This window comes from Leptodactylus fuscus, chromosome 8 (genome assembly GCF_031893055.1).
Source record: "Leptodactylus fuscus isolate aLepFus1 chromosome 8, aLepFus1.hap2, whole genome shotgun sequence".
NCBI lineage: Eukaryota > Metazoa > Chordata > Amphibia > Anura > Leptodactylidae > Leptodactylus > Leptodactylus fuscus.
The window spans coordinates 73,314,252-73,330,918 of NC_134272.1; the positions used below are offsets into that span (position 1 = coordinate 73,314,252).

General features: G+C 40.1%; 1 protein-coding gene across 1 annotated transcript in view; it reads left to right on the top strand.

Annotated features, from left to right (window-relative positions):
* Window positions 1-16,667, top strand: part of STK39 (serine/threonine kinase 39) — a 216,972-nt gene that overhangs the window by 82,879 nt on the left and 117,426 nt on the right. Inside the window, exons 11-14 of the mRNA XM_075284227.1 lie at window positions 11,795-11,917; window positions 12,056-12,091; window positions 14,364-14,423; window positions 15,875-15,942. Coding sequence (XP_075140328.1) covers window positions 11,795-11,917; window positions 12,056-12,091; window positions 14,364-14,423; window positions 15,875-15,942 — 287 coding nt within the window. The remainder of the gene's footprint in view (window positions 1-11,794; window positions 11,918-12,055; window positions 12,092-14,363; window positions 14,424-15,874; window positions 15,943-16,667) is intronic.

Genomic DNA, 16,667 nt, shown 5'->3' on the forward strand with positions numbered 1-16,667 from the left:
CCGCGGGGAAGCTGCACGGAGAAGACTTCTAAAGGTAGGAGAAGAACCAGCGTTGATTGGCCGACTGCATAGCATTCGGCCAATCAATGCTGGTCCTGCATTGAACTTTTCCATTCGAATAGCGAGTGGTACTCGATCGAGTACGAGTATTTCGAATACCGTAGTATTCAATTGAGTACTACTCGCTCATCTCTAGTTATTACCCCTTTACGTCAAGGTAAAAGGATATTGTGCTTGTGCAAACATTTACACAATTTTTACAAAGACACTTATAATGAATTAGGTGAACACATAGTCACCATGTAAATAATACCCACATTACAAGGCTCTTTATAAAAAGGTGCATTGGATGAAAATCAATAGAAAAACAATGTTATAAATTCTCTGTGCACATAATGGACCAATGCACCAGAATTTTTGGATGTATAATAACAATATTAAAGGTTGCCTGCTATATTGATCCTGCAGGCAGCGTGATATAGAGCAGGAGGAGCTGAACCGATTGATCTATGGAAAAGATTCGGTATAACCTGTCCTTTAAATCCCAACTCTCTTGGCTTAGGAGTCCAGTGGGCGGTTCTAAACCATGATTGACAGCCTACATTGTAAATGTGTGTATACAGAGATCGCTGTGAATATCTTGGTAGGACTAAAAAAATGTAAAAATATACAGATTTTTCTCCCTACAAATTCTGCTCAACTACATGTTACTACAGATAGGACTGCATGTTCAATTGAGACCACCCTTTAGCTTAATTTAAAGGGATACTGCAGGCATTTGATATTGATGACATATCCTTTGAACTGGGGATCTTATACATCACACCCCTACTCAACTGATCGGAGGAAGTGGTCTCATGGGAACTATATAGTGGACGGAGCTGAAAGTAATCTCCTCCATCTACTGTGTAGTGGTAGCTCGGGGTTACTGCAGGTCAAATCCCATTCACTTGATTGGGGCACTATACAGTTGATGGAGCTGTCTACTTCTGGCTCCATCAACTGTTTAGTTATGGGGTCAATGGCTCCCCAGATTAGCTGATCGGTGGTGATGACAGATGTAAATCGCCATTGAAGTTCTGATTCCTGGAACCCTTGTATGGAATTTTTACAAGACACACAAGATATAGAAATCCTTTGTTGGACACGTGGTGGCTTATCTTCCCGAGAGCGTGGAACATGCTGGATGCCTCTCTTCCCCACATCTGATTCCAGGGCAAAGTCAAGAGGCCCCCTCCACATTATATGGTTGGCCAGTTCTACCGAAATTGGCAAGTTTGGTCAACATACGGCTAATGGGCAAGGCCAGGTTAATTCTGGCGTGGCATAGCAATGCCTTGTGGATCCCCCGGGTTAATATTACCAGCTGAAAGTGTCTGTAGCAATAAGTCGGCTAGCAATAGTGTAACTGCTGATGGAAAATCCACTTTGCCGAGTCCCAGTTCAGTAATACTGATGATTGATGCTTGCTTAGCACACGATCTCTGGATACATTTGCAGTTTTGCTTGCGTACTGGATTAAATTTCAGAACAAACCTTTCAGTTCCCGGAGAATAAGTGCGGTAGTAAAGCAGGTCTTCACCTCCCCAGACCCACTCATACCTAATTATATTCCTTAAGAACGAATGATCCTTCAGCGTTCAATTATCCCCCATGATGAAGGCGATCTGCTAGCCACAACAGGCCTCATCGCCGAATGAATTGTTAATGCTAAAAAGCATATGGTAAGCTTAAAACCGCGAGTCGCAGAAAAAGCTTACGCTGCAATTTACAGACAGTTAATTGTTTAAATGCAATAATACTCCGAGGCGAATCGTAAGACTAGAAAGTTTAATTAAAACTGGCTGGGGAATGTTCAGCGGAAGCTCATTAGGTCTGCACCGCGCTAATGTCAAGACAGAACGGCGGATTTCTCTATTACATGTCAGAACTGTTTATGCAGTGAAAGTCTTAAGACAAGATGAGATCCAAATAACCATTTCCCTGACTCCGAGAACCAAAGAAAATGACTCAGCTTTTTTTGGAAAACCATTTCATTTATTAGGGTGGAGCAAAGTTTAACAAGTTAAATAAACAGTTGCAGCAAACTTTAACTTGACTTTTTTTTTTTTTAAATATATCTTCATTTATGTGTATCTAGTTCACACAAAGAAGTCTACAGAGAGAGAGGGGAAGAGGAAGCGGTTAATTCATTCATTCCCTCCTTTTCTGCAGTGGTGTAGACTTATCTTGAAGCATAGCAGTGTTAGGCGAGGTTCACACCTGTGCTAGGTTTCTGTTTCCCATTCTGCTTGAAATTTGGGGAGCAAAAAGTCTTACAATTGCTTTTTAAGTGGATTTGGTTTTCGTTTTTCGGTTCCCCAAGCGGACCCGAAGAGCAGAAATCTGAACTCAGGTGTGACCCTAGCGTAAGAAGAGCTCCCTGACTTACAATGTAGCACCTGCAGTTATTTGTGTGTCTTTTCCAGCAGTCTCCTTCTCCTTCTCTCCCTCCTCCATAGATTTCTATGTAAAAAGTAACTCAGCCTGATAAGTGGGGAAGGAAACCTATTTCTTTAATGAAAGTATATTACAAAGCTTCTTATATTGACCCGTACTATTCATTTATGACAAGCTGTTGTCACTTCTGCACACATTGGTACATATTTACATGTGTCCATCCTTGATGGTGTATTCTAAATAAGTTATCCCCTATTCACAGAATAGGTATAACATACAGATCGGTTGTGGTTCGAATGGTGAAACCATCACCTAGGAGAATGAGGCTGTTTTTCCCCCCATTCTGAATGGAGCAGTAGCCAGGCACTGTACTTCAGTTATAACATGTGGTCCTATTGAAATGAATAGAGCAGTGTGTGTGCAGCTCGGCCATCACTCTATTCAGAACAGGAGACAAAGCACCCTCATTCTCCTGCTTGGTGGAGACCTCAGTTGGAGGACCCCCACTGTTCCAAAAGTTAACTTCTATCCAGAAGTAAAAAATCCTTTCACGTTCTTCAAATTTGGTTAAGGACTCCAGCTTCTTATTATACAATTTGGATATGGTAACAGGCAGCAATGTGGATGACAAACACTGGGTGGTCACACATAGACAAATATGGGCAGACATCTGCTCGCTATAAAATCTCTGTAAAACTCCAAACTGGCAGTCTAGGCTCTTAGGCTAGACTATAGGCTCTTAGGCTAGGCTATAGGCTCTTTAATCTTCTTAGAATGTTTTTCCAGGCTTAGGATATCGGTGTCCTATCCTCAGGATGGGTCCAACCCTTTGACTTGAATAGGAAAACATTGTAAATCACTGCACTAGTACCGTAAAATGACACGCATATAAACAAGAAAGAGGATGCAGCGCTTGCACCAACCGTAACTGACTGGTGGGGGTGCCAAGGTCCAACCCCCATCAAGCTCATATACATACTGCATACTGCAAGACCTCCTTAGTCGCTAACAGTATACCCAAACTTACAATGTTTAATTTTCTGGCAGCATTAATACATTTTGTAATATCCTTTATGAACGGATGTTGGCTCCTTTCTCAGAAATCTGGTGCTGAAATCTACATTCTGCCTCCTCTGTATTCTTTGCCCTTTAATTGGCAACCGTTATCCTTATAACCTCTGACTGTGAGTTCAGGGGTGTGTATATATATATATATATATATATATATATATATATATATATATTAATTCAGTTTAAGGGGTATGTATATAATACAGAAAAATGGGAAGTCAATATAAACACATAACTCAGACGTTACAAAATGTAGAACATGGTGGTTCTGGTGTCGTATGAGATGTGCTATTCTCATCTTTCCTATGGCACCAAGATCACAATTACCATTATCATTTCCAGACAAATGACTTCACTCCTATCAATGATGGGATCACTAAGGGTCCCTAAAGTTGGACCTAGACCATTCATAGTGTTACCACACGTCCTAGTGATATGCCATAACATAGGGATACTGAGCTCAGACTGGATCTAATTCCTATAACACATTCTAAGCAAGGCAAGGAGAAATAATGCGAAAACAGGGGCCACACGGTGGCTCAGTGGTTAGCACTGCAGCCTTGCAGCGCTGGAGTCCTGGTGTTCAAATCCTGCCAAGGGCATAAAACCATCTGCAAGGAGTTTGTATGTTCTCCCCGTGTTTGCATGGATTTCCATCCCATATTCCAAAGACGTACTGATAGGGAAAAATGTACATTGTGAGCTCTATGTGGGGCTCACAATCTACATTTAAAAAAATAAATAAATAAATAAATAATGCAAAAACTAAAGCAAAAAGGATTCCCTAAGTAACACCCGCAGTATAATAAGTAACGTTTGCCATCTTCTAATGCTTGGAATTGCTCCTGGTGGTAAAAGCAGAGATTGGGATAAATTAGGATATCTTAGAATATACAGTAATTCCCTAATATACCAAGGCACTGTAAGGATTATCGATCTTGCTCCAGCGATGGTGCTGTCATACACAGAACCAATACATTCAGCTCTTCACATATGACGGATCGGAGTGTAGAGGAAACATGTTTTCTAGCCATTAGGCTACTGTGAATTATTACGTTAGTGAATTTTAATGACCATTTACCGATGCTTTTTAAGTGAAGAACAGTCCATAATAGTTACAGCCACTTAGCATGTGACATCTACATTTCATGCCAGATTAAGCCCTGGAGTATTTCAGGACAGATGGGTCTATTTACTAATTTAATGGTTTTCACTCATCATTGCTGTGGTTTGCAATTGCTTTGAAGTCGACAAGAATTTCACATATAAATGGCGCATTATTTACAAAGAAAGGAAATTGGCTTAATGAATAGAGTGCATGTGTATCAGGAGAGCGAGGAACTTACTAATGTATCCATATTCACATCAGGATGTAGTAGGATGTTTTTTTATATATTTTAGCAAAAAGTTGTGTTGGATGTGACCTAATGTGATGTCAGTGACCCACGTGGACACTCCCTAGGGGTGCAATGATTTCAGAAACTCATCCATGTTGGAGATAGACGTGTGATGTGACCACAGTTAACTGATCTCCGGTTTGGTTGTCCAATGCAATTTCTTGTGAAACCAGTTTAACACGGTATCATGACATGCTAACAAAAGGCTTGAAAGGCTGCAATTTACATCTTATCTTATCCCCACAGAGACACAAATAAGACAGCATATCCCTTTGTGTTAATATATTAGGAGCTCATGTTGCTTTGAGAAATGCTGCTTTAGGTTCTATTCACAAGACTGTCAAATATGGCCGTCACATAGCTGTTATTAAAGAGGACCTCCCATGCCATCTTCCTTTATGTGCATTGTATACCGCGGGAAAGCTGTCAGCTTTGCCAGTATTTACCGCAATTGCAGAGATATCGGTGACACTATTTTTGATATTGATATAACTGCCCTGTTAGATGGGATGACCTTAGGGCGGGTACACATTTGCGCCTGTTCTCCGCTTTCGCTAATCCGGCGGGTTTACGTCTTCTGCCCCGAGAAACAGGACAGGGGACGGAAACCCGGCAGTTAGTTTTCAAACCCAATCACTTGAATGGGTTTGCAAAGTGACCGCCTATGTGCGTTTTCTGCCTGTCCGCGCCAAAACTGTTTTTTTACTAACCGGACACTGACCACTAGATTTTCGGTGTGAACCCGCCCTCACAGCTCAGCATCATCACGGCCTGGCAGAAGGTGTACCTGATTTATGGGAAAGTGTGCACTGTGTCATATGAGGCACATCCCCAACCGGCTCAGTGGCTATGAAGACTGGCATTAGTAACCCAAGTCTTCAAAAGTCTTCCCCATCTCCATTTTTGATGGTCCATCAAAAAATAGGACTTGTTCTATTTCTGTCCTGTTGTCACAAATCCCTCCTAGACTCAAATCCATGAAAAGGGGTTCCCCATGGATGTAAAATGGCGGTTAAAAGTAGACTGTTTCTATTGTTCACAGTGCATGTTTTCGCACGGCCATGTGAATATGGCCTTATGAATCTGGACATACCCAAAGAAGAAGACGTAAAGATGGACACATATGCAGTCTATACGTATGCTGTGCAGTCATATGGTATACAGATAATCATATAGTCTCCAATTAGGAGAGCCAATTTGTGTTGAGTGCACTACCCTCTCTGGCCTGGGCATTTACACTGTAAATAGAACTAGCAGTTCATAGGGATAAAATAGAAAAGCAACCAAAACTAAGAAAAAAATGCAAAAAAGTTTAAAAAAATCCCAAAAGTGCACAGCAAAGAATGAAAAAAATGAACGCAATGTATGTAAAAAACCTAGTGTAAGACAAGTGCAATGGTGAGCACATTAGTGGATTATATTGTGAAGCAACAATTCTAGGACTAGTAGACAGTAGTAAAGGATTGCCGTGTCTCTCCCCCTCCCCCTCCGAACCATCCCCGGCTCAGCTATTTCTCTACAAAGATTATTTCTTGACCTTGACAATTTACATTGTGACTCAGAAAGGAAATATTACTATGGGGTTTCGTAGAGAGACGTCCCTCAGTTCTGATTGTAAGAAAAAAGTGTCAGTTTTTAGAAAGGTAAAAAATTGCACATGATAAGTAAGATGTGAACAAGTCGGGGCGAGGTGGAAGCTCTGTACCTGTAATGTCAAGAACATATTACACGGTGGACTAAGCCTTCAGTGAAAAGAAGGAAATTCATCACTATGAATAATTCAAGACCAGATGGAACCAAAAGTTCCTTAAGAGGCTGCAATAAAAACAGACTTCTTGTCTGCTAAAGTCCATAAAATGCTTTTTGTAATTTATTGGGCATTTATTGGGAATTTGTTTGTTTTTCAAAAAAGAGCAAATGTGATGTCAATCCCATACCCTGTGTTTTCTTATTGACAAGACTGTAGAATATTTTGAAAGATATGAAACTTACTTATATCAGCAGCATGAAAACCCACCACCAGCGTGGTCTGTCTCTGTGATCCGTAGAGGTCTATTATGTTTCTATTTGAACAGCCATAGCATTGTGTGGGAATTTATATAGGGAATTTAGATTGTTAGCTCCTTTGGCTACAGGGATGGAATAGTTTCAATCTCTGTACAATGCTGCAGAATATATCGGTGCTATATAGGTAATGTTAAAGCTACCGTTAGAATAAAACTTTTTTTTAACTCCTCTCTTAGCAGTGAAGAGAGTGTGCACTGACGCGCTTTATTAAAACAACTTGGGGTTAAATAGGAAGAGAGATAACAACAACGTACATTTTCATACTCATTCCTGATTGGTATGGTACATCTCAATTGAACAAAAAAAGTTTAAGCAGTTCCATATATAGCCAGCTACTCCCGGTTCTGCGTGGTAACCTTGGGGAGCTGTCTTTCTTGCACCCATCCTGGATGCAGGCGCCATCTTATCATATAACATTATACCAGTTTCAAGCATAAGCAATTATATCTAGCATTCAGCTTTTAAGGATAACAATGTTTTTCATACATTACATGATTATAACCTTCACAATTGTACTTATAGTTTATTTAGTGCAAAATCAATAGTCGTTATTAAAAATTATTATTATTATTATTGTTCACAATAGTCTTTATGAAAAAAATTCTCAGCATTTTGCTGTTGTAGACAATGTGCAACTCGTTGTCATAGCTGACTGTGCTGCTGCTTCTGACAAAGATTCTACACCAAACATTTCCTGATTTCTGTAACATCATCAGCTGTTAATGCAGTACAGTCTTAGGCCGTACACTTTTGGAAGGCAGTCGTGAGGCAGTCCAATCGATTGATGTGTACTACAGGTTGAGAATCATTGGTCTAGGAGTTGTTAGAGGATTGGGTTTCCAAAACTATTTTATCTGAAAGATCCAAGGATCCTCATAGCTTTATAATGCAAACTGCCTGCTCAGTCAGCGTTCTTACCCAATGAGCCTCTTCATCTGAAAAATGAAATAATGTCCTCCTTTTGATAACATTTGAAGAAGTCACAAGGGCCAGAAGATAAACAGTGATCCTGTGGACTGAGAATCGCACTTACTGCCAAAGCAAAGGTCCTACTCAGAATGCACATCACATCCAGATCAAGCGTCATTTGAATAATGCGCTCCATCCAATGAATTGTTAAGCGAGCAGCCAGGTTGTGTAATGATTACCATTGTGTTCTTTAAGCCACTTGTGACTTTCGCAAGATGTTTGAGAGCAGGCTGATGCTGTTTTGTTTTGCTCAAGTAGGCTGAGCAGAATTCTGGAAATACAAGCTTGATGCCAGGTTCTGAAAAAGAGCAAGATGGCAGCAGAAGGGTACTTCATTTTTTCTAATTAGGACGTAGTTTATGGGTAAAATTAGTTTGCTTTTTTTTTTTAGGTTGGTTGCTGCTGTTTGTGCTGCATGCATTCTGATATGGGTTGTTTCCTTTATTTACATCATTTTTGGTTTAGTAGCAACTTACCCTGGAGCGTTTTCATAAAATAATAAGTTTATCCTGAGCAACCAATAAGAGACCTACTAGAGCTCCTAGAGCATATGCAACACGGGTGCCCATGATACATACTGTAGCATCCATCATCCATAGTAATTCCTCTTGAAACACATATACTACATAGTCTGTAGCTATTCCATGCAGTTAAAGAGTACCTCCACTTGCCATAAATGAATAGTACAGATTAATATATTATATACATTTTGTAATATATCTTATTTAAAAAAAAAAAAAAAATTAAGAAGGTACTTATTAGTCTATCAAGAGGGGAGGGGCTTTAGAAAAGACACTCAAATAATTGCTGTTTCTTCTTAAAATCTTTTAACTCTGCTAGGTTGGATGTAAGAGGCTATTAGTGCACAGAATAAGGCAATAAATCAATTAGCTAGCCAGCAGGAGAATCCTATTTCCCTGCCTTCTTTCTACTTAGAGCTCTATGTGTGAGGCTGAGTATCAAGGTGAACATAATGTAAACAAGTAGTCAGATTGAAGGTAAGGAGGAGGAGAATAGCTTAATACGTGGAGAAGGAAACAGATCTCCTTAATAAGATATATTACAAAGTTTCTTATATTCAAATGTATTATTCACTTATGAAAAGTTGTTTATAATTGGAGTTACACTTTAAAAAATTGGAACCCCCCCATTTAAAACTATCATATGGACAACAGAAGAACACTCTTTTGGAATCTGTGGGCATAAGAATGGGCTAGGGATCCATTTGACATACAATACCATGCACAAGTTTTAGGCAGGCATGGATAAAATGCAAGATAACCATACTTTCAAAAATGAAAGGGTTAATAGTTTATTTTTGTCAATTAACAACATGAAGTGAATGAAGAAAAGAGAAATCTAAATTCCATCAATATTTGGTGTGACCTTTGCCCTTCGCCTTCCATCATTTCTTCTCGGAACACTTGTAGACAGTTTTTGAAGAAGCTCGGCAGGGAGGTTGGAGCCCGCCATCTTGGAGAACTAAGCACAGACCTTCTGTGGATGTAGGCTTGCTCCAATCCTTCTGTCTCTTTATGTCATCCCAGACAGACTGAATGATGTTGAGATCAGGGCTCTATGGTGGCCATATCGTCACTTCCAGGATTCCTCCCCCCAACGGGTGGCCACTAAACCACCAAAATGAGCCATTATATGATATGTAGGAATATTTCTGGTAGGGATTGGTTGCTCAGGAATACAGCTCCACATTTTATCAGAATAGCTCCAGGGTGACTTAGTGATGAACTAGTGCGCTGAATTAGTTTTGGATAGTAATATCGAGTGAATTAAATCTATGCAAGAATGTATGGATATAAGATGTGTCCTGCTGATTAAAATAAGATCTCATTACCAAAATTCTGTCCAAAATTTGAGAATTTTAAATTCTATCCAACTAGCAGACCCATAGCAGAGATAGGGGAGGGCATAGAAGAGTTAACTAATCGATTTAAGGGTGAGGCTCCATGTGGCAAAAAATCTAATGTTATAACGGCAAAAAAATGAATTTTTGAAAATCGCACTATATCAATTATACTGACGGAAACGCTCCCATCTTCTTTTCCGCAGCATTTTTTTTTTTTTTTTTGCGGTGCTTCGCTATGTGGGGCCTTATCTTAATACTGAATTTAACCTTCAGAATTTCTTCTTTTAATCAGCAGTGATATATCTTGTATATCTTCATAAGTCTTTGATGAGAAATATCTTAGAGACCCAAATATGGGGGTCTACCATCTGTTGGAATCACAAACATTGTAAGTATGGCTATGGATATTTTCAGATTCCTGCTGTTACCCAGAGAAATCTTTATCACTTGCCGGTACATTTGGTACAAGAGTCTGAAGAGTCTACAGATTACAAATAGCAAATGGTAGCCTGTTACCGAATCCCTTAGTTAAAGGGGTTTCCAGAAATGAGTAATTATTGACATATCCTGTGGGTAGGTCCTTAGTTAGAGGTCAATGATATCTAGGAGTCCTATGGATCCTTTGTTTGGCCATGAGGTGTCTTTTTTCATTTTTATCAGCCTCATGGACTGTACGCAGGTAAGTCCTATTAAAGTAAATGGGATGAGCTACTATACCAAGTACAGCCAAAATACCAATGTATGGCACTGTGCTTGGTAAGTAATGAAGAGGCTGTAGCCCTCATCCAAACAGTTTGGCCTCTTCAAAGATATGATTGGTGGGGAGTCATGGATGTCAGAACCCCATTGATATCCCAAGGAGAGGTCATTAGTTATTAAGAATGGAAAAGCTCCTTAAAGACGAGCAGAAAAAATGTATCACTGCTCACTCTCGTGTCCCAATTGCGGTTAGTATTCGATCTGTGGTTGCTCTGTTCACAGTTAGGAGATGCAAGGAGTGTAGCAGCCTCTCGACTAGATGTTAAGCCCCTTAAAGGGTTTTTATTTTTGGACAACCCTATTGTTTGTGTGTGTCCTACTGATGTGACCACCGTCAATCAGATGCAAGCCATACAGAAATTGGCAGCGAATCTTTCACTCTTCACCGAGCTTTCTTAGTTGTCATTGAAATCATCGGGCTGTCCATATAAATCACGAACATGTCTGGTGTGTGAAAAATTCTTTGTATTCTTCGCTCTAGCAGATAGATGAGAATCTTCAATAGGGTTGAGCCGATCTTGAGATTTCAGGATCGTTTTTAAAATCTGATTTCCGATCATTTTCCAATCGAAATTTGCTCGATCACTGATCAGAATCCGATCTTTTCCGATCCCGATCACTCAACCCTAATGTTTTCCCACAATGATTGGCCAGTAGCCAAGCATTGTGGGAACTAACGTGAGACCTCGATCCCACCTAAAAAGATCGGGATCGGAATTCCGTTCACAATTGTGAAATTTGCTTGATTGCTGATCGGAATCCGATCTTTTCCGATCCCGATCGCTCATCTCTAGTCTTGAAAAGTGAGCTGATATTGGAAGACCAAAAGCAAGTATTTATTATCAACCCTTTGGAAAGGAAATTGAAAGGAGTGCAATAAATATCCTTACGATATGTTATTTCAAGATGTTTTGGTTGGTGGTCAGGTCCTTCGTTGGCGGTGGATGGTGCCTGCACACCACTTTCTCTGCTCTTCGAGGAGAACTTAGCAAAACCAATCAATAACAAAAAAATTTTAGCACTCAGTTGAGCACTGCTGGTATGGGCAACAACTGGATCAATAACTGGTCTCTACCAATCAAAACTGTTAACATCGCTTAGAGAAGTCAAGTCAGTAGGAACGGAACCTTGAAAACATTTTCAGAATTTCTTCAAATTGTATACGTCCATACTCATGAAGTCTCTTACGGATGACAATTAATAAATCAGAGTTCGTATGTCTTGGTAGGTTAGGAGAGTTCCTGGCTCAAGTGGTCACCTCCATAAAACAGAAGATGGAGACTGGGAATGGAGTGACGATGAACTGGACGAGAAAAGCCCAGAATACAAAGACTCCTTATCCAAAGAGAAGGTATTGTGGTCTTCTCCTATATGTATATCTGTGTTCTCTAGTCTGTATATTGAATTTGCATGTCCATCCCATAGGTGCTAACGTGTGCGGTATTATGCATAGTGATGTTTCATGTTGTTTTTATCTCCTCTTATGTAGCCAAGAAGAATTAATGATGAAAATGAAAATGCAGAGGTAAGATGAGATTTTTTTTCATTGACTTTTTTGCTGTTTTATGTAATTTATTGTTTCCAATATATAAAGCCTAATCATTGCCATTATTGTCCAATAATAGTGTAGTGTTTTACAATTTCTGGAGACATGAATGTGGATAAAAAGTTGAGTAGTAGGGTTGAGCGATCGGGATTGGAAAAGATCGGATTCCGATTCCGATCTTTTTTGGCGGGATCGAGGTCTCACGTTAGTTCCCACAATGCTTGGCTACTGGCCAATCATTGTGGGAAAAGCAAACAATGTTGTTAGCTTTTCATACAATGATTGGCCAGTAGCCAAGCATTGTGGGAACTAACGTGAGACCTCGATCCCGCCCAAAAAGATCTTTTCCGATCTCCATCGCTCAACCCTATTGTGTAGCCTTGCCTATACAGTACATTATATTCCATTACTTGCAATGAACCTTTCATGTCCTCCCAGACGGGCAGTATTACATTCAGCACACTGACAGCTTTTCCGGTATACACCCCGATGCTGGAGCTACCGGTGCCATTAGTTTTGGCACAGCTACCCCTCCACTGTCAGAAAGGTGGGCTTTACAGCTCAATGTAATTTCTGGTCAGTGAGGAGTGCCCCCTGACAGTACTCTTCCATAGGCTTGTACCTTCAGGTCGGGGCATTCCTTACTGCACAGTGATGACGCTGAGCTGTGAGGCTCGTCCATTGGTGCCGAAAATACTTACATATCTAGCCCTACAACTATGGTCAGACTTTGCAACGCTCTGTGAGCTAAATACATCAGCAGCATCTGCACAAATGTATCTTCTACTTTGTAACAATGTATCAACCTGGTTGCATGTTTAGCTCACAGAGCACTGCGAGCCTGGATATAGTTGAGAACACGACTAGATATATACTGGGTTTCTAGCTTCTGTAGGACAACCAGGGTTTATATTTAGAGATGAGCGAACAGTAAAATGTTCGAGGTTCGATATTCGTTTTGAGTAGCCCCTCAATATTCGACTACTCGAATCGAATATCGAATCCTATTATAGTCTATGGGGGGAAAATGTTCGTTTCAGGGGTAGGCAACGTTCGATCAAATTATACTTACCAAGTCCACGAGTGAGGGTCGGGCTGGATCCTCCGAGAAGTCTTCTCCGTGCAGCGTCCCCGTGGCATCTTCCAACTCTTCATTTACTCTGCCCAGGCCCGATGCCTGGCAGAGTCAATGAAGAGCCGGAAGACGCCGAGGGGAAGCTGCATGGAGAAGACTTCTAAAGGTAGGAGAAGAACCAGCATTGATTGTCCGACTGTATAGCATTCGGCCAATCAATGCTGGTTCTGCATCAAACTTTTACATTCGAACAGCGAGCGGTACTCGATCGAGTACGAGTATTTCGAATACCGTAGTATTTGATCAAATACCTACTCGATCGAGTACTACTCGCTCATCTCTATTCATATTGATTGATAGCAAACCCATAGCAGAAAAATGGAGAGAATTTCAAAGAATATTACCTGAAATATTAGGACATACATTTTGCTTTATTTAGAGAAAGCAGACACTTCTTTTAAGACTCATCAGTATCTGATAGAAAATAATGAATCCATAGGAAAAAAAAAATTGGGGATGGAAGATTAAATATACGATAGTAATAAAATGAGGCAACGAAATCTAACTATATCCAATTCTGTGCCAGGAAATGAAACGGTAGACAGGACATGGACGCTCGGTGTAAATCTTTTTATTTAATCTCATAGAAGTATATTTTATTATTTAAAAGAACATTTTGTCTCAACGTATTCAATTATTAAAATGATATTTAATGAATATAGATTGGATTTATTCAGAGTCCCATAGTCCGTCCAGATCATAGATACTGGGGGACTGAAAACACATGTCCTTCCGTACCCAACATATCTGTTACAAAATTACAAGATGATTTTGTGATACTCTGTCACAAGATGTCTGTTCTGTATGCACTGATGGGATTTGAATCCAGGACTCCAGTGTTGCAAGGCTGCAGTGCTAACCACTGAGCCAACGTGTTGCCCCTATGTTCCCAAATTTGCACTCATACCATACATACTAATATAATGTTTCCTATCCAGAAATCCAGCTGCTATGTGAGAGATCCACATAAATCTGCCAAGAACCGATCCATGCCAGTAATGACTATTTTTTGCTTCAATAGAAAAATGGAGATTATTTTTTGCTCCCTGTCAAACAGCATAGCAGTGATATACTTATTGTAAGAACCTACTGTACTCTTGTGTTCTTTTCTTCTAGACTTCCATAGACAGCAATACACAGACAAGATTGCAAAATCTGAATCTACAGGATATTCAGGTAACCAAAATCCAGCAGCACATCATATTTTCAGGACCTTGTAATGACTGAACAACAAGGACATATTGTACAGTAGGAATAGGTTTCTATCCAGCTTGAAAATGTAATATAATGATAGAGTATGAAAAAGTAAAAAAATAGCCTTCTCAGAACCATTAAAGGGAACCTGTCAGGAAGATTTAGGACCATAAACCACCCACAGGTCCTTATTAGGGTTGAGCGATCATGATAGGAAAAGATCGGATGCCGATTCCTATCTTTTCCCGCGGGATCGAGGTTGGAGGTTATTTCTCACAATACTTGGCTACTGGCCAATCATTGTGGGAAAAGCTAACCATGATTGGCCGGTAGCCAAGCATTGTGGGAAATAACCTCCAAACTCGATCCCGCGGGAAAAGTTTGGAATCCGATCTTTTCCGATCCCGATCGCTCAACCCTAGTCCTTATGGATTGAAGGATTAGTGTCCCAAATCAGTCTGTTATAATGGCTACATTAAAAATAAAAACCTTTATACTTGAGACTTATCAGACTCTTCTCTGGTGCGCTGCGTTGTTCACCGGAGATGTAAACCTGGGCTTCACTGCGCGTGTACCCAAGGTCCTAAAGCCAAGGTGTACGGCTCTGGGTTCCCTGAAGAACAGCTGATAGGTGAGTATAAATGACAAACCATGGCAATGACTAAAATTTGTGCTTTTCTCATGGAGACTGAAAGCACAGGGTGCGTTGTGGATTTGGCGAGTTAGTGGCTGCTGTACAGGCGCTCATCCCCAACACCTACAAGGGTCAGTTGTTTTATAGCTTTTTTATTTTTAATGTGGCCGCAGATTGTGTTATAATGGGGCAATTTAGGACACTAAACCCCCGATCCATAAGGACCTGAAATGTCTTAAAGTGTCAAGTGCCAATGGGGAAAGGATTAATCTAACGGTGAAAGGGTTTATGCCCCTACACTGTGCTGACATAAAAACAGATGTCTGCAAAATTTACACCGTTGGAGAGGATGGGCAAGGACAAGAATGTGCTAAGGGATGGCACAATTCCCTGGCCCTTGATACTGCACATGGGGCTCTGCTAGAGGACAGTCGTAACTTTTATTGTACTGCCTGTCAAGTTAAAAAAGTAGGGGAAGCAAGACAACAAACCAGAACAGAGATGCCCAACAACTTTATTATAACTTACGCCAGAAAACTGGTAGAAGATAAGGTTGAAGCCTACGCCAGTTTCAGATTAGCGTAGATTTCAGCCCTGACGCACAGGCCTCCTACTTTAGGTTGGAGACCCTTAAAGAATTCTGGTGTATCTTGCACCATTGCACAAAGGTGAGTAAGGCTGATGCACAAAGTCACAATCTTCATAAGTTTGCCCCTTTGTCTTTAAGAAATACTGATGTTTTTCTAAGCAATGGTCTTATCAAATTTTTCTAAAGGAATCTACTTTTTGTGTATCTTAGGCACAATCCAATGAAAGCCATCCAGAAAACAGACCTCCATCTGCTATTAACCTGGTTCTAAGATTAAGGTAAGACGCCTGTTCACGTTGGGTATATTGAGGCACCGGTAATTGTCCGTTGTACTCCCTACATACATGTATGATGAAAATGGAGACAAAAAATGGCCTTAGGGTGCCCGTAGACCTCCCAACTTGGTTGAATTGGCAGCTATCTTATGTGATGGGGTCTTCCAGCTCTCCCTTGGCAGATATTGAGCAAACAAACCATTGGACATGCTGAACTTCAACATGCCTGATCCTTTGTTCTGACAGAAGAAAAGCTGAGTTGTCTGGCGAGCATTTATGTCCCTTTAACTGAGCATTATGTATGAAATCCCATATTGTGACTGGTGGATTCTAGTTCTTATCTACATATACATGATAGCTGTGATCATCAATGTGCTGATAAGTGAGAGACTGCTGCAAACAAATCTACAGAAAATATCACAATTATTTGGCTTAGTGGCTAGCGTCAGAGTTGCAGCTTTTTAGGATTTTTTTTTAATAAACATAGATAATAAGATGGAAATTTTTTTAAAACCTGCTAAGAATTCTTGAAAAATACATTTAAAGTAAAAATTAATTTAAATATATATGTTGTTTTCTGTCGACACTTTCCTTTTAACTTGAATCTGATATCTTGTTACATTGTGACATCACAAAAAAAAAAAACATTGAAAATTCAAGTTTGCTGCAACTGTTCATTAAACGTGTTATGTGTCAGGATTAAGTTTGCTGCATCTGTACTTACACCC